General features: G+C 36.8%; 1 protein-coding gene across 8 annotated transcripts in view; it reads left to right on the forward strand.

Annotated features, from left to right (window-relative positions):
- The window catches only part of DMD (dystrophin), a 1,320,554-nt gene that overhangs the window by 925,703 nt on the left and 367,112 nt on the right, over positions 1 to 27,739 (forward strand). For all 8 annotated transcript variants that reach the window (XM_075774516.1, XM_075774534.1, XM_075774546.1 and 5 more), the window contains 2 exons: positions 20,601 to 20,702; positions 26,492 to 26,600. In XM_075774516.1, coding sequence (XP_075630631.1) covers positions 20,601 to 20,702; positions 26,492 to 26,600 — 211 coding nt within the window. The remainder of the gene's footprint in view (positions 1 to 20,600; positions 20,703 to 26,491; positions 26,601 to 27,739) is intronic.

The following is a 27,739-nucleotide window of genomic DNA, read 5'->3' on the forward strand; positions in this document are numbered from 1 at the left end:
GATGCAGGTTTAACATCTTAAAACGTTTTTCACTGATGGTTTACCCAAACTATAATTTCCTTCAAGGGGAGAATCTCTTGCATTAAAGACTCTGTATTAAACATGTTTCAAGGCAAATTCGATTCTTATAACTTTTTTAAGGTTAAGAGTAAGCATAGTAGAGTTTTGAGACTGGTAATCATGAGAAAACACACAGCAAAAATGACTAGATACAATTCAGGAAAAGAGCCTATTCATGACAATATTTGATTTTATACTCAACTTCAAACCCATATTTCAGACCAATGCTAACATGCTGTCCTATGCTGGGTGAAAACATGTGCATGCACATGCTGTCAAATCATTGTTGGCGTGATTATGTTTACGTGTATTTTTAAATTACTATCCTGTATAGCTAATGCTGCCTTTAAAAAAAGTAAGGACATCTGCATGATGGCCTATGGAAGGGATGTAGTCAACAAAGATTTGTGTTCTGGTGTTCCCAACTACTGTATAAATATTCAACACTTCTTCTACCACCATTTTAATTCCTTCACCAATATCCAGAGAACATTGAAGTATCTTCTATAGGATTTAATAATTCCTTTTTTCAGAAACAAGCATGACACTGATAATCACCTAGTAGAACAAAAAGGTTATTGGTAATATTCTTAGAAAAAAGACAGGATGAGAAATTTTACAAAGAATCTTTTTGGATATTCTAAAAACCTGGAAGGTATGAAGAAGAGGTTTAAAATTGACAATCAAACTTGTGAATATAGCACTCAAGTGAAAAAGACCAGGCTCATGTAAGTTGTCAGGAAAACCAGACTATTTTTGTTATAGGATTTGACATAATGGTTTACAAATTCTAATGTTAATTTCACTTGAGGTATTGTCTTTTATGAAATTTCTGTCAATGTTCTTCATACTATTACTGAGCCTGCAAGGGAATGTTCTTCTCATTCCTCCTCAGCCATAAAGTCTTCTCCTGTCTCTTTTGTTTCCTAAGTTAGTTATTTGGGAAAAGAATTCAAAAACTAATGTGAATGGCAAAGATTTGGATATGGATTTTAAGTACTACAAGGATATTCACTTCTAAAAGCCACAAAATATTGAGTGTTAAAATTTTTCTGGCTTCAGAAGGAGGTGGAAAATCAATGATAGGAACAGGTAGGGGGGATAGGTAGGAGAGAAAGAGAATAGTAAGATGTGTTTGTTTTAAATGAATGCATTTAATTGCAGGGTGTCTTTAACAAGTTAAAAATCTTATATTAAAATAATGTCTGTTTCAAAGCAAGTTTCTTGTATTTTTACATAACTGTAGCAAATTTCAGTTACAGAAATGTGTGGTGTCTGAAATTAAAACTTGATACACTAACTAAAGTGCATCTAAAACACTAATTAGAATTATTCTGACAGAATTTTCCGAAATACAGTAATTTATTTCTCTCAAAACTGCAGTAACCTTTACTTTTCACATGCAGCTATAATCTGATAACTAACATCACAGTTTTCTCCATAAATCAAGGGATATAATAAATGCATGTCCTTATCAGAAAATCTGATATAACCTTTTAAATAATATTGATCTATATAATACATGTATAATAAATACATAAAGGAGAATATCTGTGAATTTCACTTGCATAATTCATATCATAACTCGCAATTTCTGTGAATTAATACTAATTTAAAAGCTTATACTTTTTTCCACTTGTGCAAAAATCAGCTATTAAAAATAGTTGAGAAGTCCCTTAGATTTACACTTACTTAGAAGAAAGATGAAATAAAAGCACTAGCAGTGTTTGTCTTTAATGGTGGCACAAAAGCAATTCTATGAGAGTAGCAAAGGTGCAATCAAAGGAGAAATTATTACATATTGTTAAAGAGACCTCCACCAAACAGTAAGACTTTCAGGACCGAAATACATAATTGGGCTTGGTGACAGGTAGAGGAATTAAAATTCCTCCTATAGCTCTTAAGACTACATCTATGTTAGTAAATAAAAAGTGGTCAGGACCATTTTTTGGCCTAGAGGTCAACTGATGCAGCACAGCTTACCTCCTTTCAGCAACACTCTTCCTCCCCAAAGACGACGGCTGCATCCAAACTGCCTGTCGCTGCATCTGTGTCTCACGTGAATCCCTGCGCACGCCTGGGCGCTCAGTGCAGCGTGGTCCATGCTGGAAGGAGCGCTCCCGTTGTAATGGTGTGGGCAGCCATGCTGCAGAGCTTGAGCATATGCCCTCTCCCTGTTTAGTTCTTTACTCCTGGCATCATGTAAAGACTGAGGGAAGGATGCAAACTAGTTATATGAAAGGGAGAGATTCAGTGTCACTGGCATCGGTCATTTTGTGTCATTTGACTTAGTCATGCAGTCCCTCTCTGCTTTCAGTTCATAGCCCTGTGGAGCTGTATGATCTCGGCCCAGCAGAAAAATACTAAGAAAAATGTAAACACTATGAAATTGTTGAAAAAAAAAAAAAAAAAGGCTTTTTAAAGTTATTCAGTCCTAAGAAATATATTGCAATTTATAACAGCATTTACTATAAAATACATTCCCTGCTCAATCGAAAATTTTGTTTTCTTTCACCCCATTCTGCTATCACAGCTCTACATCTACTTTAAAGAATTACAGCATTGCTCACAATACCCTAATATATTTCATGCCAGTATAATTTGTCTTCATAATTTTCTTGACCATAACTTAGAGGCTGCCGTGGTACAATTAGAACCCAGGCCTTCAGTGAGGCATCATAATTTTTAGTGATGATTTCCAAAGTCCCAAGTAGGCTTCAATAACTCACTCATTTCTCATTTAATAAATAGAGAAGGGATTCTTTATTCCCAGGATTTAAAAACATCTGTAGCAGTATTTGCTTCACCCATGCTGTTAATCCTTAATTACAGTTTTCTTCTATAAACAATGATTTTAAAAATTTTTTTTAAAAAGTCTAAATCAATCAACATTGAAATGTATATTTGCAAGCTACCAATTTAAACTATTAGGATAGATTTTAGTTCTTTTTAAGTGTTGAATATTTTTTTTATCACATTGACAAAATCCCCATTCTCAATAATAGCATAATACAGGCTGCTCCTGTGAAGCATTTATGTATATGCATGGGGAAGGCATGAAATCTACATCTATAAGAATTTCTTTACTCCTACTTGTGAACAAGTAGCAGTCACTTCCAGGTGACTGGAACACTTCCAGGCTTGCAATGTACCTTCAATGTAGCTTCTCATACATCTAGAATATATTTCATATTGTGTGTTTTACAACTCTATGGACTTTTCTAGTTTTCCAGGCTTAACAGTATGACTTCTGTCATATGTGCATTTGCTCTTTAACCTGGAATTATTCTCATTCTGATAGCTGTTCTGCATGACTAGTATTCATACTTCACAAACTTAGCTGAAATCATCAAATTTCCAATTTTACAAAATAGTGCAAAGAAAATACTACAAAAAATGTCTACTCTACAACACAGAAAAAAATTGAAATACTGAACAGTACAGCTTTGTTTATAATACAGCTTCTGCCAGCTGTGGTGTCTACGTTATTTGTGTTATAGCCATACCCACTGGAGATAGTCATGTCAGGAGACACCTTCAGTGTAGATATGCTGAAGTTCAGCTCTTACTATGTGATTGGTTTTTACGTGCTGGTACTTTTTTTTACCAGCACTACTCTCAGTACAAGTGATGTGTGGCTAGAGTGAAGCCCATTTTCCTGATCTTGCTTTCAGTTTATGTTGAATGACTTTTTTTTTTCTTAACAGTTTATTCTTCATCAAAAAAAAAAATCCACAGCTTAAAGATGCGTGTTTTGTAACTCCCGAGCATTCGAATGTAATAATTTTACTGGTTGCACTGCCACGGCCCTTAGTCACATGAGCAAACCTGAATCCTAGGAAGCGATAGCTGCTTTCCAACCATTAGTGCAACCGCATCCTTTCAGTGCAAAGCTGGGGTTCTGCAGAATAACGTGGATGACATGAGATATTCTCTCTCAGTGAGTGAGTTTTGACTTAAGGAAGTTTTATTTCGCCTTTTCAGATCCGTCTGGATCCCCATCCAAACGGCACTAGCTCCTCTTCTGCTTGCTTGTTGGGTCTCTGAGGTTAGCATTGCTTCTTTCAAGTCTGTGGTGGTTTCATAGTCTTTCGAGATATATTTCCCATGGTACTTTGGCAGCTCTTTGGGCTAGAAATACATGGGGAGGGAGATATCTGTCTAACAGCAGCAGATAGTAGACTAACAGCAGAGCAAGCTGTGTAGCAGTTACTGAGGTGTGGACGTGCACAGATGTATAGCAGTATTGTCTCCACTTTTCTCTTTAATCTAGACATCATTGACAAACATTCTGTCAGGTATTCTTGTTGCCATAAATATTAATAAAGACAAGAGCCCCTAAAACAAGCCCTCATATACTGTTGCAATATTAAAATTTTATACGAAAGACCTGTTATACAGAAACAGTTACAGCTATTGCATGATATATGGCAACCCTGCAGCTGACTTTGAACAGATAACTATTTGTCATCTATCAGAGATGTGCATAGAATTAGTATAGTTGGTGTGATATAAGGTGACAAGATATTGCTCTGATCATCCAGTCAGACGTGCTCTATAAAGCAATCCTTTCAGTTTTCTGAATTATTTCTTGCTTGAACTGCAGCACATCTTTTTCAAAAACAAACAAACCAAAACAAGACTAGTTTCGAATTTCCACGTATGGATAGTCATCTATATCTTCTGGTAAAATACTTCCTCGCACATCGAGTTAAAAACCTGCACATTGAGTTAAAAACCCTGCACATTTTTCCTTGGCTGAGCTTGTTTAGCTTCATCATTCTGTCACTGCTTTGCTTGCCAAACTAGAGAGAGCTCCAATACTGCATTCGTAGACAGTAATCAAGTTTTCTCCTAAACTCTGTTAACCACCAGTACTGCTGTTCTCATTCAGACAAGAAAGCTAATACAGAGTAGCTAATGAGTATTAGTTCAAAAAGCAATTGTTGTCGTGGTCAAAGCAATTATTTTTGTGGTCCTGATAATAATGTGGTTGTCTTTAATCACAAGCTTATTTTGGCTAAGTCAGCTAATCAGAGTCTAAGTAGGTGGCAAATGTTGCTATAATGGAAGGTATAGTCGCTTCTGCATTGTCTCCTTAATGGAATATTTAAGGACATACAAGAGCACTTTGAAATGTATTTATTCCGATCCAGCCATCCAAATTTCATATACTTAAACCTTTTAGGGGATACTTATTCTGAACATGTGGATATAGACCTATACCTTACGCTTTGAAACAGCTTTGCCTACGGCATCAACAATCTGTGGAGGTTCAGAATTATGGCTAAAGGAAGTTGTGCAAGCACTGACCTTTATTTCCTCCCTCTGATTGTTCTGCTGAGATTTGTTTACCTCACCTGCTAGAAAAAGAATAAGGGGAATCCTGGAAGGGAGGGTAATAACTGATGCCTCACAGCTTAAGAAAACACCTTCAGAAAGTCTAACCAACTTTTTCTCTTGATTTCTCTTGATTTTCTTTTCCTCTAAATATTTCTTTCCTTATAGTCCTGTTTAATCCTAATTCTATGTATGATAGGATCCCAAGTCATTGAAAAAATTGATTAGATATTCCCAGATCTTTTGCTTATAGGAAGAACCCCAGAAGGCTTCAAAGAACTGTTACATTCAGAAGTCAGGTTTCAGCCTAACAGAACTAGAATAATAGGGCTTTCTTAAATACATAAAAATTAAAATGACTGGATAAGACAAAACAGAAGTAAAAGCATTCCTATCACAACCTACTGCAACTGTGACTAAGATAAAATTAACATTCTGCAATCTGTTACAGTCAGATTGCACTTTTTAAATGTATTCCATGTAACATTTGTGGAGCACTAAGGCTTTAGAAAAATACTTTAGGCAGGAGTTAAAGGGTTTTTTACAGTCAAAAAAAAAAAAAGAACCACTTATATCCAATATGTACATGTGTGTATATGCATATAGTAAGTTAGTTTTATTGTGTTGTGACATAATCAACAAGAAATCGTTAGCTAAAATGGAAGGTATATTGTCTAGTAAGGGAGAGATAAGAAAAGCTTACAAAAAATAGGCCAGTGCTAATATGTTTTTACTTGCTGCTATTTTTTAGCTGTTACTATGGAATATTTGCTTTGGTATTTAGTATTTGAAATCTGTAGGTCGGTATTTTTATAACGTCAAGCATTCTAATTCTTCTGAAAAATTCAAGTTTACAGATTTCTTCAGTCCTGCTCAATTAGCATAATAAAATATTCTCTTTTAAAATTTTCTGCCAGAAGTGCAGTCCAGAGAAAACCACCTTAGTTAATCACGAAAATAATTAGCTAGTACTTTTGATAGCTTTTATTACTAATAGTAGTTTTCAGTTAATGACATTCTCAAGTAAATATTCATCTTTAGAAAACATTCTAAGTTTGTGAGACACAGTAGAATTTTATTTAGTGAATATGTACTTCAATGACAAAATACTGAAAGAGGAGAAATGCTGCAGAATGAATTGAACAATAACTTCTTAGTGGATAAAACAATCTCTGGAAAATATTAAAATTTTGCCTGCAGCTTATATCTTTTAATTCCAAGTTGTGACTACTGGTATTCCAGAAAAGAAAGAATATGAGAAAAACTAGAGTCAACTTTCTGAACTTAATAAATAAATATTGTGGTATTTTTTTGTTTGTCTCTTTTTTTTTTTTTTTAAAAAATCAGGTAGTATTGCCACGATTAAGTGATGTTAATATGCCATTTTATGGAATTTAAATAAGTAAAAAAATCACAACTTTACAAAGAAACAGTGCTATTTATGGCACAGAATCTATCTTTGGCATAGAATCAAAGATCACTTGAATTATAGGTTTTCTAGTTGTCTTTAGAGAAAATTAGCGGTACCAAGTTAGATTTACATTGTTTCTGCTTCATGTATGATGAGCTACTCTTATTCCTAACAGACCCCAAGTAAACAAGTAATTAGCTCTGTGTATAATAAATACCAGTCTACTGAAATATTTTTCAAAGATTATTATTTAACTCAGTATCCTTCTTCATAATTGAAACCACCACTAACTCATTATAGATTACTACTAACTCATTGTAGACTGTAATCTACAAAATTGTGTCAGTTTTAACACAGCCTGAGTAGTGCCAAACTGATGTCAGAAAAATGTAGAAAAGAAAAAAAATCAAATTTATATGGGTTTGTCAATTTTTTTTTTTTACTGCCTATATATTTCATCACAAGAATTTTTCTCTTTTAATCCTTGTTTCTTTTTCTTATGCAGAAATTCCTTACAAGCATTCTGTTTCCTAAGCACTCGCTGGTAGCCCTTGAAACAGAAAAAAATGTGGTGAATAAAAAAATCGAACCAGTATTGGTAGGAACATTTTGCACCTTATGTCAAAAGCAGTAGCGTAGTATGCTGCAACTGCTGGGCTCTGCTTGTTTAACTGCCATTAAGGTGTCTGTAGCTGCGTAATTGGAGTGTGGTTTTGCAATATGGGACCACCGGGTGAAATCTCTAGCTGTGGTGTGCCAGATCATTACCACCAATACATACAGCTTTGAGCAATGGTTCAGAAACCCATATAGACGTACAAGCAAATTGCATAAAGGAAAAATGAGCTGGAAAGGTTGCTTATGGATGGAACCTAAAAATGAAAACATGTTTACAACCTAGCAACCTGAAAATACAAATTAGCACTTGTTAAGAAAATTGTAAGTAAATGCATATGCATAAATTCTGTATTTAAACACCCAACAAAGCAATCTTGGAAACAATAAATTAAGGTGCATGTTAGGCCTGATTCCCATACAGTAACTTTAGTGTAATGAAGAGCGCTTTGGTAAGAGAATACTAAAAGTTACCAGCTCATATTGCACAAAAATAATTAGAAAAACATTGTGTATCCCAACTTTCTTTTCTGAGTCTCCTATGAAAACTGCTTGAATACTGGATTTTTAAAAAAACTCCCAGGCTATCTCCTCCCAAGTGAATTTTAGGTTGAAAATATTTCTCCTGAGTTTCATTATGTGAACTGAATATAAGTAAATTTTTAAAAGGAAATGTTAAAATGCATAACTTGCAGTATTTTGAAAAACAAACTCAAAACCCCCAAAGTATTTTAACCTTTTATTTAAATGTTTATCCAAAGCGCAAATATAGATAATTTCACAATAGATTTATCTGTTCATCCAAAGAATTAATATGGAGTTACAACCAACATTTATATAACTAGAACTCAATGTCAGGCAGACGGCTGACATTTCATTTTCGATCATTGTCTCTTTGAATTTGCCTGATTTTTCCATTCAGTGTATATATATATTATTCTGAGATTTATTATCTTTTCTGCATAATCCTATGAAAACAAAGCCTCCTTACCAGAGGTGAGGAGCTAAAGGTAGTAGAGACCTTTAGGACAAATGTCTTTGGCCTGCTCTGGATCTCTGGCAAGTTACAGATTCACTGGCTATATGTGCAAGACCTTGATAGCAATTGGCCAAACAGACAGTGAGTGTCTGGTAAAAATCTCTTTGTCTGAATTGCACCCCTTGAATTTTTCAACAGGGAGATGTGTTTTGCACTGTGGCTTACACTACCTGTTAGGCATATGGGTCTTGTGAGTGCAGTTCCATGGCTAAGGTTTTGTTAAATTCTGCATTTAAGTGACATTTCACCTTCTGAGTTATCTATTATGCTCTCAAAATCTGCACTTAGAAGATCAATTCTACAATCAAAACCTAAAATTAGTCAAAGAATCCATTAAGTAGTTTGGGTCAATGTGTATGTAAAACAGCATCTTTTCTCCTCTGTCTTTTTTGGTTTGGTTTTTTTTTTTTTTTTTTTTTTTTTTTTTTTTAAACAATGACAGCAAATGTAAAAGGTGCATAGAAAAATACTTATTAGTAAATGAAAATATAGATGTTCACCCAAACTCATTCCATATTCCTCTGTATTTTCCTGGTTGAGCCTGTTGAATAGTGTAATAAATGGATGCATTGAGCTAACAGCGCTCAAGTTGTTTTCTTTTGCATCTCCGGATTTTATTTTATTAACATGCATATTACCACTGTACAAATTTATGTGGGATTTATTTGCATTGAATACTTCCACAAATTCTTTGCCCCTGCAATGATTGACACTTTGGGATCAAATGGGCTGGGATGCTGAGTTTGATTCCAATTCCCCTGCTGTTAAAAGAGGAACTGGAGATGCTCTATTCCAACCCGAACAGACAACCCTGTCCTACATGTTCCATAAATGCCTCCTGATGGTGCTCCTTACCTCTTCAGGGAGAGGTCAGGATGTGCAGGATGGAGAGAAGGAAAGGGGAAGAGGGTGCAGTGCAGAGAAGGGATGTAGTAGGGCCTGCTCCTCCACCTTCTACCCCCTAAAAGCTTTAGGAGTCAGCTTACCTCCTCTGGCCATAGGAGGAGGTTAAAGCTGCACTTCCAGGGAATTCCTCCAGGTCTTTTTCTCAGCACTGACAGTTTTCCAGGGGGATTGTGACAGATGTAGGTGACTATTATAGATGATGAGGACATGGAGGGGATGAACAGAAATGTGAGTCCCTGCATTTTAAGGAATGGATGGAGAAATGAAGTTCTGGATAGGGAATGAGTTGACAAAATGCAGAAATTCCTGTTCCCACTTCCAGCTCACTGAAATCCTGCTTGACCCCCTTACAAATCTTCTTTTCCAGACAATATTAAAAACTATTTTATGCTGTCCAGTGACCTTGCCTTCAAATCCTCTTGCAATCTCACTGACCCTTTATCCCTGCTTACTCAGTTTCCCAATCTTTTCCCTTTACTCCTTCCTTATCTTCTAGGTCATTACTTGCCCCTCCTGGATTCCTCTATAATTGAAACCTCTTTTCCAAGTTTTACACAACCTTGATTTTTGCCTACACTGCTAAAGAAGCTTCAAACTGTCTCTGGGTGTAGTATTTATACTCGTTTACTGTCCACGGTGGTCACTTGCCATATACTTAAAATAGCATATTTTGTTCAGTTTTTGCAGATAAAAATAAGCCATTCTTAAAAAATTAAATAACTCTTTATTCTTAAAAATAACTCATATTTGGACTTTTTCCTTGATAAGCTTTGAATGACAATAGGAAAGCTGTCAAGTCTTGTCAATCACTTCATTATATACTTGACAACCTCCATTTAGAACATAGGAGAAGAGCATGACTGAGGAGTAGCAAACCTAATTCTAGACAAATAAAAGAAAATTTACCCACATCAGATAATGAATGCACTGACTGGACATTGCTGTATTTTTCCTTCCATCAGCTTTCATTTGTCAGTGTCTGCTTGACAAGCTAGGCCAAATAAGTCAGATTTTAACTCTTTATTGATTCTTTTACCTTTTCATTTTGCTAACATCTTTTAAAATGAGTATTTTTTTTTATACACAATAAGAGGTAGTATAGTTTGTCCACATGAGCATGTAAGGAATATGTACCACAGAGATTTATCTCACTGTATTCTGACACCTGTGTCTGATTTGGCAAAAAGTTGAACTGCGAAAACGTCTGATGATGAAATATTGTTTGAATATTTAAACTACTCCTATTTTCAGTGCATTAAGATCTGCAGTAAATGTCAATTTAATCAACTCATAGAAACTAGAGCTTGATATTCTGTGCATAAATCAATTATCGTTCTTTCCAGAAATCTTTTTATGAGACTTTGAGGAGCAACCTGCTCAATATTTTCCTTGTAAGCTATGAGCCATTTTGATTTTAAACAGTCTGTATCCAAACCTCTTCTAAAAAAAAAAAAAAAAAATCTATTCCAAGTGCAAGAATATTAAATTATATTAGCTGCAAATGGATTGTGAAAATGTGGCAAAACTTTCCCAATGAGTAATCCTTGTAAATTGTTTAATCTGTAACAGACTTTGCAGCTTTAAGGATGGATTGCAAAACTTATCTGTGTCCCAGTGTCTCAGGAGAGGAAAGATTTTTGAAAGGTGATCAAGTATTTGATGTGTGGTAGTATTTTTTTAGGAAATAAGGGATGACAAGTAAATCAAGATGTGATTTTTTTCTTGAAAGCACAAGCTTTTTAGAACTGTGGATGAGTTGCTTGGAAGTCAGGGAGGTTGTACCTCAGCTTGTCTTTTGACTTCTTCCTTGTGTATTAATAACAGCTCAGGTACTGTTCAGAGTCCCAGAGAAAAATGTGGTTAATATAAATGAGGAAATAAATATAGGAAGAAACTTACAGAAATAATAGTGCAGTTTAGCAAGGCTCTAGTGAAGTCAATACCAAAACTATAGCTTGCTTCAGTGTAGTTAGGTTTTCAGAGAGAGGATATTTCCATTTACTGAAATCTACCCCTGCTTCTGCTGCTCAGGCGAAATACTGGAGCAGTGTTTACCATTTCTTCCAGTAATATATGCCACTCTAACTACTGGAAAACAGACTGCAGAAATATAGCCTCATGAATATTCCTTTTAAATGATGTATCAAAGACTAATACCAGAAGATGGGTATATCTGAAAACATGTTACAATCAACAAATTGATTTTAGAACAGTAATAGATTGATTTTTAAAATTTCCTTTTGTAGAAGAAACTCCTCTGAAAATAATTCTTTTATTTACTAAACTTGAAAACAGGAGGAAAATTTGTATATAAGCTCTGACCTAAGAGAGCGAAGAATAAGCAACCAAGAATTAGATGGTAAAATAAATAAATGCATGCCTCCCTCCCAAGTTAAATTATTTTTAATTCAGTTTATTGAATAGAACTGCCATTATTTGTGCAATGAGAGAGATGACATTCTGATTTCTTTCTTTCCTGATTACAAGAAGAAATAAACAATTTTGATGACTCAATACTTTTATAATTATCACCAAATTTCACTTGCCAGTCAAGATGCTTATGCTGGTAGTCCATATTTGCTACTGTGTCAATCTAAGTAACTTCCTCTTAAGATGATATCCTTCAGCATCTAAGAGAGCACATAACTATTTTTCTGGCAAGAATTTCTCATTATGTTTTTGTGCCAAATTTCCTCCTCCTACATCAGTTCTCCTGGGTTACTTATTATCTCTTTTATATTACACACTGGAACTAAGACAGGATCTGCAGTCTAGGTGGAACAGGAGCAGCTATTTCATCCTGTGTCCTGTCCAGTCGCAAAATAAAGCATTCTGAATCGTATCCAATCTCGAAGAATTCTTCTTACTGGGCCTGTTCATAGTCCAACTGGATGATTAACTGTGCTTTATTGGTATATGACCACCATAGCCAAATTCTTTTCCTATGCCATATCTGCATGTCTTTACACCTAATAATTTCATCTATCTTCAATACCTCAAGGAAATTTCCTTTTCAAGACAGACAGCTGCAATGGATAGATACCAATTTCTCAGTGTGGGGAAAAAAAATTACTATATTTCATCTCCTTTAGACATTCAGAGGAAGCTCACAAATTTCTGATAGCCAACAGGAAAAGGTGCTTTGGAAATAACATCCTTTCACGCTGCAAAGCAGTGGGGATTGCTATTTTAGGGACTTTGTTTGCATGACTTAAATGTTGGGACCTTCTTAATTCCATTTCATTGTACAGGATTTCTTTTTTTTTTTTTTTTTTTTCTCCTCCTTTCCCTTTCCTTTCTCTTTCCTTTCCTTTTCCTGTACCAGGAATAAGAGATATTGCAGGGAGCAGCATGACGAAAAACAGCACCAGGTCTTGATAGACTCGGTGTCTGCAAATTTTACAAACTACACAAAGGCTGCACTCATAGGTTTAGAAAGTAGTTATGAACTCTAAAATTGAATTGTTGCACATTTAAAAGGAAGAGGTCCTTTGTGTAGTGCTCTTTTCTGTTAAATAATTTTCTCCTCTAAAGTATTTCAAAAATTGTTCACATAGGTCAAGGGCTGTAGTTGTATCAATTTTCCAGTCTCTCATTAAAATCAGATGACTGTTTTCTGCACACTTTAAAAAGCTGGATAAATCTCACAATATTCTTTTCCCCATTAAGATAGCTTCTAACACTGCCTTGGGATCATATTTTGGGTCTCAGACATTTAAAAGAACAGTGATTTAAGGTAATGGAGGAAAGAATGGTTATTTTATTTACTCATTAAAATGGCATTTTTAGAGGCAGGTGCATAAAATTGCTTGTCTGCTAGTTACAGGATGTTTTTAGCAATAAAGCAGTTTTACACTAAGCTTCTACCTAGACCACTAACGGAATGGTCTTTAAATTGAATTACTTGTTGGGGTTTTTGGTGGTGGGTTTTTTTGTTTTGTTGTTTGTTGGTTTTTTTTTTCATAGAACCCTAAGATGGGAAGGTGAAGTTAAATTCTGTAACTTAGGTGTTCATAGAGCATTTTCTTTTTATACAGAGATAAGTAAAATATTCAGGAAGTTATCAAACCTTTTTATCTGTTATGTAGAAAAGAACACAGGTACAAGCTTGTCTCTCCTTGAATTTTATCAAGATTGAATAAAGTCTTTATTCAGGAAGTTTAAATACTGGCAAAAGTATTTTTCCCCCAGTGGATTAGATCCCACCTCAATATGACCACAGAAATGTTAATAGCATGTCTTGGATGTATTCTAATAATATTGTATAAATACCTAAAGTGAATACCAAGAATGCCATTGACTGTACTGTCTGACCTACAATCAAGATCTGATGCTCATTGTACTGTAGCTGAACTTTGATGTATTTTAATTCACTCTCCTCTGACCATTCTTCTTTGTGGTGGTTTAGCTTGTTAGCCTGCTCCATGAATGGGAATGTGCAGAGCTGATTCAAAAGAAAAAATGAGGTCACTTATTTAGAACCAGAATTCTTGAAGATAGGAATATATTAACGTTTTCTATCCACTACCCTTTCTTTACTTGTGAGGAAAAAATGACGTACTCGGAACCTCACCATTTATTTATAGCTTTTTCCCTAAAAAATCTGGGAATAGTAACGTGAAATATAGGCTTGAATATTTCAATGAACCTTGCTGGAGCTTCTCATGTGGATGAATAACAAAATCCACCTCAGAGAATTCTGGTTACAAGTTACACTCTCCGTCATCTAAAAAGCAAGAAAAACATAATTTCACAAGTATTTTTGAAATTAAAAGCCTCCAAATTATTTTTGATTTAGTATATTTGCTTCTTAAACCACTGCATTTTCTCAATCAGTAGTGAAGGGAAATTGCTTACTGCTTCCGTTTTCCTTTGAATAAATGCTCTTCTTTAATCTTCATTTAATGTACTGTCTTGACAAAAAGCGGTCATGACTTTTAAAACAACTCACTATATTAATTTCAAAGTTTGTTTGTGTTTTTTTTTTATTTGAAGGTTGTAATTAAGTTTCCTTTTTGCATTGCATTTCACCGTGAAGACACAGGTTTAATCACTCTGAGCTTCCCCTACTGTTCCTGCAGAAAATGTCCCATGGACATAATCTCATTGGGCAACGGATCCCAAAAGTTTTACCAAGATTACCAGAGAAGGTGAATCAGTGCTTGTGATTCTTAATATAGACCAATGCAGTCTGAATGCTGCAGATACTTTTATAGACAGTTGTCTGGGCCTCCTAGTATATGTGCAGCATATGCTAAACAGCCTGTCTGTGTCTGCTAGGATAGTTACCATCTCTTGAAATAACATATGCCAAGCCATCAAACTTTCTCTTCCATTGGCATACACACCAGAGGTTTAGTCAATATATTGGTTTCAGCTAGGCAGTATGAATTTTCTAAGTTCTGAGCTATATCAACAGACTTTCATAGTCCAGATGGGGCTGTAGACAAGTCCCTGCCACTTTTTCAGCCTGCAAATTGGCTCAACAGGTTGAACTGACATGTTGTTGGAAACGCAGAAGCCGATGTGGCTTATTCAGCAGTAGGCTTTCATCAGTTCGGATGCACCATTTTAACACCACTGAAAATCCATAGATGGTACATCATGGAAAAGAGGTGGCCTCTGATTCTTGTTTGTACATGTTTGAGAAACAGCAGTTTCCAATGATGATGTATTTTAATTTGCCATATGTGTGAAAAGTTTAATTAGCATATTCATCACCCAGCCCAGAAGTAGCATTACAATTCTTTTCACAGGCAGTTCATAAATTGTGCAATTCTAGTAGAGTTAGTTCTGTCTCCCAGAGGCAGCGCTGCATCCGCCCAATGGGCATCCTCCCACAGCAATCAAAGTGAGCGTGGTAGAATCATAGAATCATTAAGGCTGGAAAAGACCCTTAAGGTCATCAAATCCAATCACAAATCTAACACTGCCAAGTCCACCACTAGAACATGTCACTAAGTACCACATCTACAAGTCTTTTAAATACCTCCAGGGATGGTGACTCAACCACTTCCCTGGGCAGCCTGTTCTAATGCTTGATAACCCTTGAATAAATTTTTCCTAATATCCATCTAAGCCTCCCCTGGCACAACTTGAGGCCATTTCCTCTTGTCCTATCGCTTGTTACTTGGGAGAAGAGACCAGCACCCACCTCACTACAACATCCTTTGAGGTAGTTGTCAGGAGGAACAAGGTGTCCCCTCAGCCTCCTTTTCTCCAGGCTAAATACCCTCAGTTGTCTCGCCCATTCCTCGTAGGACTTGTGCTCTAGACCCCTCACCAGCTTTGTTGCCCTTCTCTGGACACGCTCCAATGTCTTTCTTGTAGTGAGGGGCCCAAAACTGAACACAGTACTCGAGGTGCAGCCTCACCAGTGCCGAGTACAGTGGGATGATCGCTTCCCTAGTCCTGCTGGCAGCACCATTTCTGAATGTCAGGATGCTGTTACCTTCTTGACCACTTGGGCACACTGCTGGCTCATATTCAGCTGGCTGTTGACCAACATCCCTGGGCCCTTTTCTACTGGGCAGCTTTCCAGCCACTCTTCTCCAAGCCTGTAGTGTTCCATGGGGTTGTTCTCACCCAAGTGCAGGACCCAGCCCTTGGCCTTGTTGAACCTTATACAGTTGGCCTCAGGCCTTCGATCCAGCCTGTCAAGATCCCTCTGTAAAGCCTTCCTACCCTCAGGCAGATACTCCTGCCTGACTTGATGTCATCTGCAAACTTACTGAAGGTGCACTTGCTCCCCTTGTGCAGATGATTGATAAAGATACTAAAGAGAACTGGCCCCAGTACTGAGCCACCAACTAAATGTAACTCCATTTACCACAACTCTTCGGGCCCAGAGATCCAGCCATTTTTTTACCCAGCAAAGCATATGCCTATCCAAGCCATGAACAGCCAATTTTTCCAGGAGAATCCTATGGGAAATGGTGTCAAAGGCTTTACTGAAGTCCGGGTAGACAACACAGCCTTTCCCTCAACCACTAAGTGGGTCACCTTGTCGTAGAAGGAGATCAGGTTAGTCAAGCATGACCTGCCTTTCATAAACCCATGGGCTGATTGGGTCTGATCACCTGGTTGTCCTGTACGTGTGTTGTGTGATAGTACTCAAGATGATCTGCTCCATAACCTTCCCCGGCACCAAGGTCAGACTGACAGGCCTATAGTTCCCTGGCCCTTCTTGTAGATGGGTATCGTATTGGCTAACCTCCAGTTAACTGGGACCTCTCCTGGTTAGCCAGGATTGCTGATAAACAATGGCAGGTGGCTTGGTGAGCGCTTCCACCAGCTCCCTCAGTAAGTAGAAGAGTCAATGATCTTGAATCAGGACTTTTAAAAAATTATGGCTTTGATATTATCTGAAAACTGATAGACGTGAACATGGGTGACAGCTATTAGCTTTAGTAGTAGCCTGACCTATGTGATCAAGAACAGATGTCAGGCTCTGTGCTGGGAGTATGCTATTGTCCTGGATCCTGTACAAGATAGATAACAACTGCATCCTCTTTGCTGCAAGCAAACGGTTGGAGGCCATGTTACAGTCGTTACCTTTTTGTTCTCTTTGGGAACTGAATGATGGAGCAGTATCCTGAAACTACTCTCTTGCCTGTCGACCCATATTAATAGCGTGTCACCTAGCAAACGGATTTGAAATTGCTGGAAACTTGCTCACTGGGCAGAATTTGTCAAGGGGCTACCTCATCAGGCAGAGAATTGGGCAAAGAGCTCCCTCAAAGTTACTGCAGTGATTTAATGTCAGGCATACACTTATTTAAAATAATTTTGTGATGGTTTTTAGATGATGTTGGAATTAATGTGCAACAATCAAAAAGTAGTTGCAGCTCTAACAAATAAGATATCTGTTAATTTCAGCGATGTCCAAATGAAGGACAAGAAAAAAAACCTCTATTGAAAACCTCTTTTTCTCCTGGACTCTTATCTCTATTCTTATTTCCACATAAATCGCAAATGAAGCATCATGATATATTGGATACACTTGCAGAATGCATTTTCATTTAGGTCAAGGCCATTGATTTTGAAAGATCAGACTACTCCAGTAGTGTGTAGAGCAAACTCCAGAAAATTGTAGAGCAGAAGGAACTGGTAATTTAACAGCTAAATACATTATGTTTCTGTTACCTGGCTATAGAAAATTACACCTGTATTCTATGCATAAAGAACAAATAGCTTTTGAATCCATAAATAATACCTTTTCAAATGTTTATGTAATACGTGGAAATGGGATATCTTAGTTTTTGTGTGTTGTGTATACTAGAATTAGCAGAAAATAATGACAATGAAAAGGATTTTTAAATGTTTTCTTATTTTCTGGAAAACGTGGAGTCGAATGCTACCATCAATCATTAATTTTGCTTTTTCCTTTTTTTACTTAATTTTAAAATGGAAATTAGCTTATTTACATGTATATATATATGGTAAATCATGATTGAAATTTGAAGATAGAAAGTGGAATGCAAACAAATATTGAGCTGCCAAATTTTGTTGCAGCCACAGGACTTGAGTAGTAACTCCTGTTGCAAACAGTCCTTTTAATTAGTCTGGAGAGCGCCTTCCCTTGCCAGGTTCTTCTAGGTTTGAATTTTCAATTCCTGGTGGTGGAACATGACTGTTATTGTTAATGGCTGTTATTACAAACCTAGTCAGATCACATACAAGACAAAGCTTAACAGAGCCACCTGAAAGAGCCTCCGCTTTCCTCATGTCTAGAAAATGTTAAAGGGAAGTGGTGAAGATGACCTGGGAGGGACCAGTAAGCGCTAGGGTTCGTTCCGCCCTTGTTACTGCCTGCTGGGGCACCTCCCTGTGGGCCAGGGCCATGGAGGGCGCCCCATGAGGGGCCTTCAGGGCAGGTCCTGACAGCCACTGCCCATCCCACTGCCAGCCAGGAGCAGGGAACCTGGGAGGCACCAGGGCAGCCCTGGGCATCAGGCACCTCCCTGGGAATGGGACGTGAGCCCGCCTCAGGGGCCATGGCAGGGCAAGGGTGTGGGGAGCTGGAGACCAGCCCTGCTGCAACATCAGTGGGGCAGGGGCTGACGGCCCAGGGAAGCTGACATGGGGTCCTGGGCTGTGGGCAGGTTGAGGGGACTGAGCAGGGGCAGGCAGGGCTGGTGGTGCCCTCAGGCCTGGGGCTGTGTTAGGTGCCCTCCTAAGAGTGCACCTTACACGCTGGTTACAGCCTGAAAGAAACCAATTTGTGTGCTCCCAGACCAGTCCGTGGTGGAAAGCAAAGCCCAGTCAGTGGTGAAGATTGAGATCCCCTTCAAAGGCACATCCACGCTGCAGGTTAAACCAGCACCCATAGTGATCTTGATATTCTTGGACTCTGCAGGGAGCTGTCACGTGTTTTTCTTGCTACAGAATTTTTTATGATACCTGGTGCTGTTATAAAATAACATAAGTATTTGAGACATGTAGAATTAGACAATACAAAATATTAGCAAAATACTGCGGGGGGCTTAGTTTTTAAACCTCCCCTACTAAACAAACAAATATCAAAATGCCTATTTTTCCTCAAGCTAGGCAGAAAATTACCTCCTTCGTTAATACTTCTTGATGATTTTTTTTTTTTTATATGATGAGTAGGGAAGTAGAAAGCTAACTCAGTATTGAAACAGAAAGAAAATAGGACATTAATGAAGGTTTGATCAATAGGTTAATAAACTCCCACCCCCCAATATCCCCAATTTTGCCTTGCATTGCTTTTCAGTGCTCATTCTCTATGAATTTTTACAGTTATAACTCATTAATATTGAATTGCATAATAAAAAGCAATTAAATGCAAACATGTTTCAAATATCATTGCAAGAAATGACACAAGCTTTAATTCACTTCATTTGCTATTCATAAACAATATTTGAAAAGACAAATGGGAGATGATAGTGAATTTATCAAAAATTTTTATTTTTACTGATTGTCCATAATGTTTTGCAAGTAAAATTTCAGGCAGCACTGTGGAAATGTTTTCTATGTTGAGCTGAAACAGAGAAGCAAAATGGCCCCTTTCTGAAACTTAAAATGACATAGATTTCAAGAAGTTTATTGCAGAGCAAAGAATAGCAGATTTCCACCAATGAAATGATGTGTCGGATCAGATAGTGACAAGCCTGGCACACAATCTTGTCTGCTGTCACAGTAATGATAACTGAGATTGTAGACAGAAAATCAAGTTGGAGCCTCAGTGGATAGTCTGCAATATTGGTTAGGACAAGGTAATAAAGCTATAAAATAGGTGGGAGAAGAGTGGAAAGAGGAAAACAAAAACAAACCAATCATTTAATTTTAATATCTCTGATAAATCTGGGATATGTCTTGGTTTTTGTTTTTGCTTATACTACTTGAAAAATGAAAATAATATGAATCATGGACTTCCAGGTGTAGTTTATTTTTTCTTTTACACTTTTCAGTGATTTTTTTTTAATTGCGTTTAATTATCTACATTATTTATTTACACCCATTATTTATTTGGTCAGTGGCTGATTAAATGAAGCTGCTGTATGTTGGGAAGGGTTTCTTGGAGTTGTCTTATGTTAGCACATGAATTACACCTTTCCAGATTAAAAAAAGAAAATTGCTAGGGAATATGCTGTTGCTAATTCAGTAGGGTGTCATTGCTAATGGTAGGTACCTCCTAATAGCTATAGAAACTGTCACTACTATTGTGCTTTTGTTTTTAATTCATTAGTATAAATGCTTTAATAGGTAAGTACTAGTTTACTATTAATAATAGTAGTTTTCTATTAATATTTTTAATCTTCCTAAATTCAGTATTAGTGTTGTATGTCTTGAGGTGATTTTGATGCCATGTACTGTATGAACAAAATGTTAACCAGTGCACTTTTAATCTGCTGGTAATGTAAAACAGACAAAAGGAGAAAGCTGCTTAAATGAGATTTCTCATGCCTGTCTTTCCTAGTATGAATTTGTGTTAGTTTTGTAATAATTTTATTGAAACCCTCAGGATGAAGGGACCTATCACTGTTTATTTTGATAATGTTACTCTTTTCCATCCCTCTTTGCTTTTGTTTTCTCTGGTGACCCTCTTTGTCCTTAGCTGCTACTATCCATAAGTTTTCCCAGAAACCAATCCTGAGCAGAAACTAATCTACTGGTGTTTTACAGCTTCCCATGGAGCTTTAGGACTTTTCAGTCTTATTGCTTATGGTACGGTTAATCTACACTGCATGTGTTTTTATTTTTCAGGAAACTGAAGCAGCAGTGCAGGCTAAACAGCCGAATGTGGAAGAGGTTTTGTCTAAAGGGTGTCATTTATATAAAGAAAAACCAGCCACTCATCCAGTAAAGGTAATGAAGCAACCTTTAGCAATATCCATTACTGTGTAATGGGTTATGCTTCCCCTGTTGTACACTTGTCCTTGATGTGCTCTGTTTAAAATCAATGAAAGAACTTAGCAAATGGCATTTGTTCTGTTCTGTGACGGCATAGCCAGGAAAAATGTAATGTTCACAGCTAGAAAATTTTTGCATATTGTGCTGGGAATATTGTTTTTGACATTAAGGTTGTTCTGCCTATTCAAGAGTAATCCTTGCTGCAAGCAAATGTAATTTCAGGTCCCTTATTAATGGCATCGTGTAACATGGTTTTAAACTCCTTTATTTTGAATTTTGCTTTCAGAAATTTTGTCAATTAAAAAAAATGAACATGTTTTCTAGAAAAGGTAAGAGCCAAGCCATAAAGAGGCCCCTTTGCTTTAAAATTTTTCTATTCTGAAGGAAAAAAGACATGGCAATATAGAACTTTCCCACTCAGTTTCTCTGCCAAAATTAATGTAGAATGACTGACTTGATTCTGTTTTGGAGCAGAGGATACATTTTTAAGAAGGCTAATGCCTCCCAACACTTCTCTTTTAGAAAAATGTACTATAGAATCCTTTTCCCCAGCATAGAAATCATTTTGAAGGAGATATTTTACACTTGGTTTCCTAAAGACTGTGTAGGACTTCATTGAGACTAGAGTATTGTTTACTAGCGTGTAGAATCTTGAAGCAGAAAACAATCAGCAAGCAGCCGCCCAAGTCTGGTTCACCTACTTTTGGAGCAGGAGACCAAACTAGTGAGGTCACTACCATATCAACAGAGCTTGATCTGGTTTCTTGTTTTATAACTTCTAATAAAGTATCTGTGAAAATGGTGATTAAGATTTCCTAGAAACTATAACAGTGGCTTATTGATTACACTAAGTATCTATTGCAATTGCTTCTGACTGGGCAGAGATAGTAAGCTTTGTCTTTATATTTAGAGCTTTTCCAAACATACAGCACTATATTACCTCATTTCACAGAAAAAAGATTTCCTCACAAAGTTAGGATGTCTTGTAGGTGACCTCTACAGTGAATTTCTTGGGTTTTCCATCTCTATTTAGTCACTATACTTGGAGTGTTATTTTACTACTTTTACAAAATTTCTTCTAAATTACTTGTAAATCCCACCAGCAGACCTCAAATCACAGGAGTACACAAATGCACAAAAGAATGATATGTTTTCTTTTATTCTTTCCTGAACAGAAATCCAGAAGAGTTATTTTTTCCTTCAGTATCTATGCTTTTTTTTTAATGATCAGTTCTCCTAAACAGTGATAAAACACTAAAAGAGGGGAACTGAAGGTGGCTTAAAAGTAGCGTGCTAATGTGGGTGGGCAGAAACAAAGCTTTCGACTCTTTGTTGGGAATTTTCCTTGGCTAATACAGTGCTATTATTGTTGGGAACTGAGACATGTCATCTGCCCACTCAATGGATGATGGAATAAAAATCACTCTGCAATAGCTGCATTCACTCATTTTATGTGACCTCAGCTACAGTCTTAGGGGATCTTACTCCACATTTTAACCAGCAGTTGAAACAACAAAAACCTAGAGATTTTAGCTTTCTAGTTTTTTGTAATTGCATATAAAGAATTTCAGAATGGCATTTTCAGGGAGAACTAGTACTTGTTTTATGTACCACTGACAGAAGTATAAATGGTGTGAAATGATTCTGTTTAGGCCAAACTTTATACATGGAAGTGTACTCTGTGTCTATTTCTTTTAAGTGTTCACATCAAAAACACTGAAAACTGCCAGTTTCTACCATATTTATTGGAACAAGTTAACTCTTTAAATAAAGATTATGATGTTCCTTGAGTTTTAGTTTTGACAATGACATAAAATGTATCTGAGAGGAAATCAGTAACTACTTGTGGAGAAGTGAGTATTTCATTTCTAGTCCCTCTTCAATTGCTTTTTACTTTTTTCATTATGTTCTGTATTTTAGTTACTTGAATGACCTGTGAAGTTAATTTTTGGTTCACTGTCTGTCTTGTAAAATAGGTCAAAATAGTGAATATATACTGTCAGGTCTGTTGAGGTGCTTTCTTGATGATGTAGGTTTCCTTAAGCTTCCACTGAGTTGGTCTTCTGTGATTGTTCTTCATGAGTAACTTCTAGTACTGTCTGCTATTTATATGCTCCTAAATAGACTTTTCAGCAAATGTCAAAATAATTTTCAGTGGAAGCAGAAATAATTTGTACTCAGATTATGGTGGTTTTGAAAAGATACTAGCAAGGTTGCAAAGTTAAGCACTCAAAATTTTAGAAAATTCTTGAATTAAAGCTTCTGTGATGGCCTTGGTTTAGGCTGAACCCTGCCTAATTCAATACAGGATATGGATAACACTCTTACTGCGAGCAGCAATTCAATACTTAGACTCATACTCCTTGCTTAGTTTGTGGCACAGAAAAAAATACAAAATTACATGGCCTCTTTAAAAGCATTAATTAGTTGCATAGCTTTGCTTGACAGCTTTGTAGATTATTGAGTTCTCTGAGGCACCTTTGTCTTAGCTTCCTTCTTGTTCTCTCCAATTTCCTTAATTCACCACAAATCTTCCCATTCTTTTCAATATGATGAAGTAAAGGTCCTATAGACTTGTTCACACTGCAAGCCACTCCTGTGCTGGAAAACGGTATGTGTCAGGGAATTAAAGATATTGGTGCAATTATGTGCATTGTATCTGAATTAATGTTCGTAGTTGATGTTATTCTAGTATTAGCTAATGTTTAGCCATTTATCTTTGCAACCTTTGTAATATACTCTCATAACGGTTTGGATGCAAATTAAATCCCATTGTTTTATATTGACATATACTTAATCTTATAGTTAGGTCACTAAAATAAGTATATTTTCACACCTTTACTAAGCATACTAAAAGTGCTGATATTGGAATTTCACAATGCAGGATTGTAAAAATATTTTTTGTTGGCGAATGAAATCCTAGTACATGCTGATTCAAGAGTCAAGAATGGGATGAGACGTGTGATCCTTGAAGCACTAGCACTTTAATAATCAGACCTATTCACTTTTGTAAAATGGATTTCATGCTTTTGAAATGCATTTCTGTAAAGCTTTTGCAGGTGAAAAAGGGAGAGGTTACTGCTGGTAACAGTGGCAATAGAAAGAATGTAAGCCCCAATCTCATGATTAACAGCACTTAAACAGAGCAGTTTATTCAGGAAGGGATTTCTGTGGCAGTGGAAGAGCTGTAGTTCCCTTGTCATAGCACTCCATTTGTTCTTTCCCATGTTGGGTGGGAAGAGTGAGGAACTCATTTGCATTGTCCTCAGTCTTACATTTAAAAGACTACATAATTTCTCTTTCTAAATACTCCTATCTAGTTTTAGTGTTGTAAATGAGATTAGTTCATGTATGAGTGTTAACCTCACTTAAATTGCAGCGTTGCTGACATTTAAAGGAAATCAGTAAATCAATAAAAGTGTTCCTCGATGCAACATATTTTGATGTTCATACTTGTCACCAAAGCTCTAGAGTTGCAATTACGGCAAAATTGTTGTGCTCAAAGAAGTTAACATTTTAATGCATGCGTGATAATTTATGGCAGATTCAAGATTGGATCAAACTATAATCCCAATAGAAGAGTTTGGAGCTAGCTACTTTATTAAGAGTGGTGTAGATGTTGCCTCAGACAACCCTCTCTAATGTCTGTGGTAGGCATGTTTTATATTTTGTCATTGCTGGAAAAAAAATCCCTGGCTCACATCCACATAATGATTAAGTAGCTACTCATAGTGATGACCAGTATTATGCTTATAACATCCATATCTCCTTCCTGAGTTGCTGTGAATATTTTGTAAAATGAAGATTTTGATAGTGTAATCTCTCCAGCATTTGTTTTTTAGGGATCTCTGCACTCTCTGCTACTATTGAATTAGTAGATATTGGAGCAGTGCTTTGCATTTTAAGCTCTGGAAGTAGGTTCTTCGGGTACAAAAGCAGAAAAAAAGGAACTTTAAAATATATCATAAAATGTGTCCAAAGTGTGTGTTTCTGTGTGTCTGTAATCCACACAGAAATAAAACATATGTATGATTGTGAATTGTCATACAAAAAGTTGCATTTATCATGCTTTTCTTTTTTTCTGGCTAGTCCTCGTAGTCCGTTATCAAGGAGAATGTCTGATATTCCTGACTTCTGTTTTTATTTTTTAATGCAGTTTTTAAGGTGCTGTTAAAGATAAAAAATTGCTTTATTCTCTAATGCAGAATTTTATCCTTTCTCTCCTACCTTATCAAAAAGCATTTACACAAAAAGCTATCCAGAGTTTATACCAGGTAATACTCTGACCTCCATTGGTGAAAGATACAAAAGAACTTTGCAGGTTTAGAGTACTTATGGCAAAGCTTAAGGCAAATTCTAGGAACACTCCCCTGACATAACAGAGTATAAAATTGTGCTGCCTCAGTGTCTGTGGGTGTTGTGCGATTGTGTGTGTGTACACTACAATTTAACGAGTATTGTTTCCTATCCCTTTCCTATTGACCCCTATTGCCTTAGACTCCGGGTAATTAAAGTACCTTTCTTAATAGGCATCCTGTTTCCATCGTGGCTGGATTGCGATTTAGACTATATATCTAATTGTGAATTGGATGCAAGAATACTAAAAGCATTCCTGAGTGGTCTTGGTACCCTGGGCTGCTTTTTCTAGCAGACAATCAGGGAGTAGCTTATGAAAGAAATGCAGTCTTCCTTTTAAGAGTTTAGAGATGTCAGCATAGAATTAGCAATGCTTCATCCTTCTTTACAGTCCTTCGAGCAACGAAAAAAAAAGGGTAGAAATATTTTCAAGTCTAAATGCCTCTCAGGGTTATCTGAGGACTGATGTAATTCACACTCCAGAATTTCATTTAGGTTTTGTTTAAAAGTAAGTTTAGCCGTTACTGGTCAGGACTGCATGCCCACACACTGAAGTTTGTGACTCCCTGAAGATTCCTAAGACTTTCTTTTTATTTTTTTTCTTCTTCTTTTAATAGGTGGAAGAATGTGTTCTGCATTTGATATTACAAATTGCAGAGGTTTTACTGACAAGTACATAATTCATACATACACATACATAATTCACCTTTCTATTTTAATTTAAAAAATTAGCATCTCGGGTTCATGGTGATAAAACCCCCCACCTCTCTACAGTATGTTAAAGAAGTCATCCTGTGTTCCCTAAAAGGTGTAAAGGCCTGTCGACTGGGGAGCAGGGCAAGCCAGCTCTCCCTGGGAGCAGGGGGCAGCAGGGGCTCCCCACTGGGCTGCAGCACAGGGTCTCAGCAGCCAGGGCCCCTCCCACTGCCCCCAGGCAAGAAGCAGGGCAGGCCGGGGGCTGCCCCTGGGTGGGGGTCAAGATCAGGCCCCATGGGGGAACCAGACTCAAACACAGCCTCAGGTGGCTGGGCAGGGCCATGGGGATGGGAACGGGCTGAGGTTGGTCCAGAAAGTCAATCTGTGCTCAGGGTCAGGCAGCTGCGCTGGCTCTAAGTTGGCTCTGAGCTTCAGCAGCCAAACTTTGAGGAGGAAAGATGCTTTCAGGACCCTGACACCATGAAGCTCTTTTGCAGCCCATCTGGGAAGGATTTTACTTAACCCTCTCTCCCATTTGTGAAAATTAATTGCAGTTTCCACCTTTCTGTTTGTTGGGTTTTTTTAATTCAGGTGGTCCATCAGATGAAGGGGAAAAAAAGTTAATTTATTTTACATTTATTTCCATTAATTTATATATTATAAATGTAATATATTTTTATGTTCTATTCTAGAAAAAGTTAGAAGAGTTGAATGCTGACTGGAAGGCAATAAACCAATTAATTCAACAACTAAAGGAAAAGCCAGCATTAGAAGCGTTTGGCCTTCTCTCTTCAGGTGTCTGTAAGTGCTTCAGTATGTACATCTTTTGAAATTAATTACAAATCACACAGTTAAAATGAAAATGGCTGGAGAATGTCTAACTTCATTCTTCATCCTTACAAATTTCAGCTTTAGCTTGTAAACGTGAGGTGTGCTGGTGTGACGTTCAACTTGTTTTTTTATCGTTTCCTTGCTATTTTGTGTAATGCGTCCCAGAAGACAGATTAGCTTATGGATTTGATGAAAAGATTGCAGCACACTTTTTTTTATTACTGTTTCAAAGTCTTGTTTCTTTATTTTGTGAAGGGATGAGATTCTGACTTTCTACATATATTCATGGAAGAAATACTATGAAGGGAGAAGAATTATTTAAATTAAAAGATAATAATGTTACAGGTCAAGTGGATGTAAATTGGTCACAGAATTAAATTCTGAAATTACTTTTTTATGATAGGGCAATGAACAGAGGCTGTTTCAAGACAGAGCCTGTGTATTTGTAGAAAAGGTTATATGACAATATGGTAAGAGTAAATCTGCAATTAAGCATTAAGTCTGTGATATACATCTCTGGGTGTCTTTTGAGTTCATGAATCCACAACAAGAGAGTTGATCTCCATTTAATTTAAATTATTTGGACAATATTTATATTTGATTCTTCTCATATCTCTTTGCACCTGCTGGTTCCCTACAAGGATTACAAACTCATTTTTATCTGCTTGATAAAATAATTTTATTTCCCACTGCTTTCCTTTGAAATGTAGCACCCTTTGAAACATGGGTGGAAAAGAAATACCTAATGGAAGCACCGGGTTAAATGTGAGTTTCTGAAGTCTATAAGATTCTTGATATTGAACTATCTCAGTTGCCTGGGTGAAGAACGTTACTCACCCCTACATTTAGGAAAGCTCCTCATCAGATGTGGGAGTAGAAAGAAATTCTGCTGGCCTACCCTGCCATTCGATTGCCTGTGACTCAAGCTATGATAGAGCCACAGTAGTCACCTGGGATTCGATTACTTGTAGGATGTTGATCCCTCTTGCTTTTAACATGTTTTAATGGGTAGCAAACAAGAAAAGCTGAAACTGGAGAATTCTCTACCTTCTATTAGTGACTCTCTAGGACAGCAAAGCAGAAAAATCTTTTTACAGAGAAATAAATAA

Source organism: Balearica regulorum, chromosome 1, assembly GCF_011004875.1.
Source record: "Balearica regulorum gibbericeps isolate bBalReg1 chromosome 1, bBalReg1.pri, whole genome shotgun sequence".
In the NCBI taxonomy this organism is placed as follows: Eukaryota; Metazoa; Chordata; class Aves; order Gruiformes; family Gruidae; genus Balearica; species Balearica regulorum.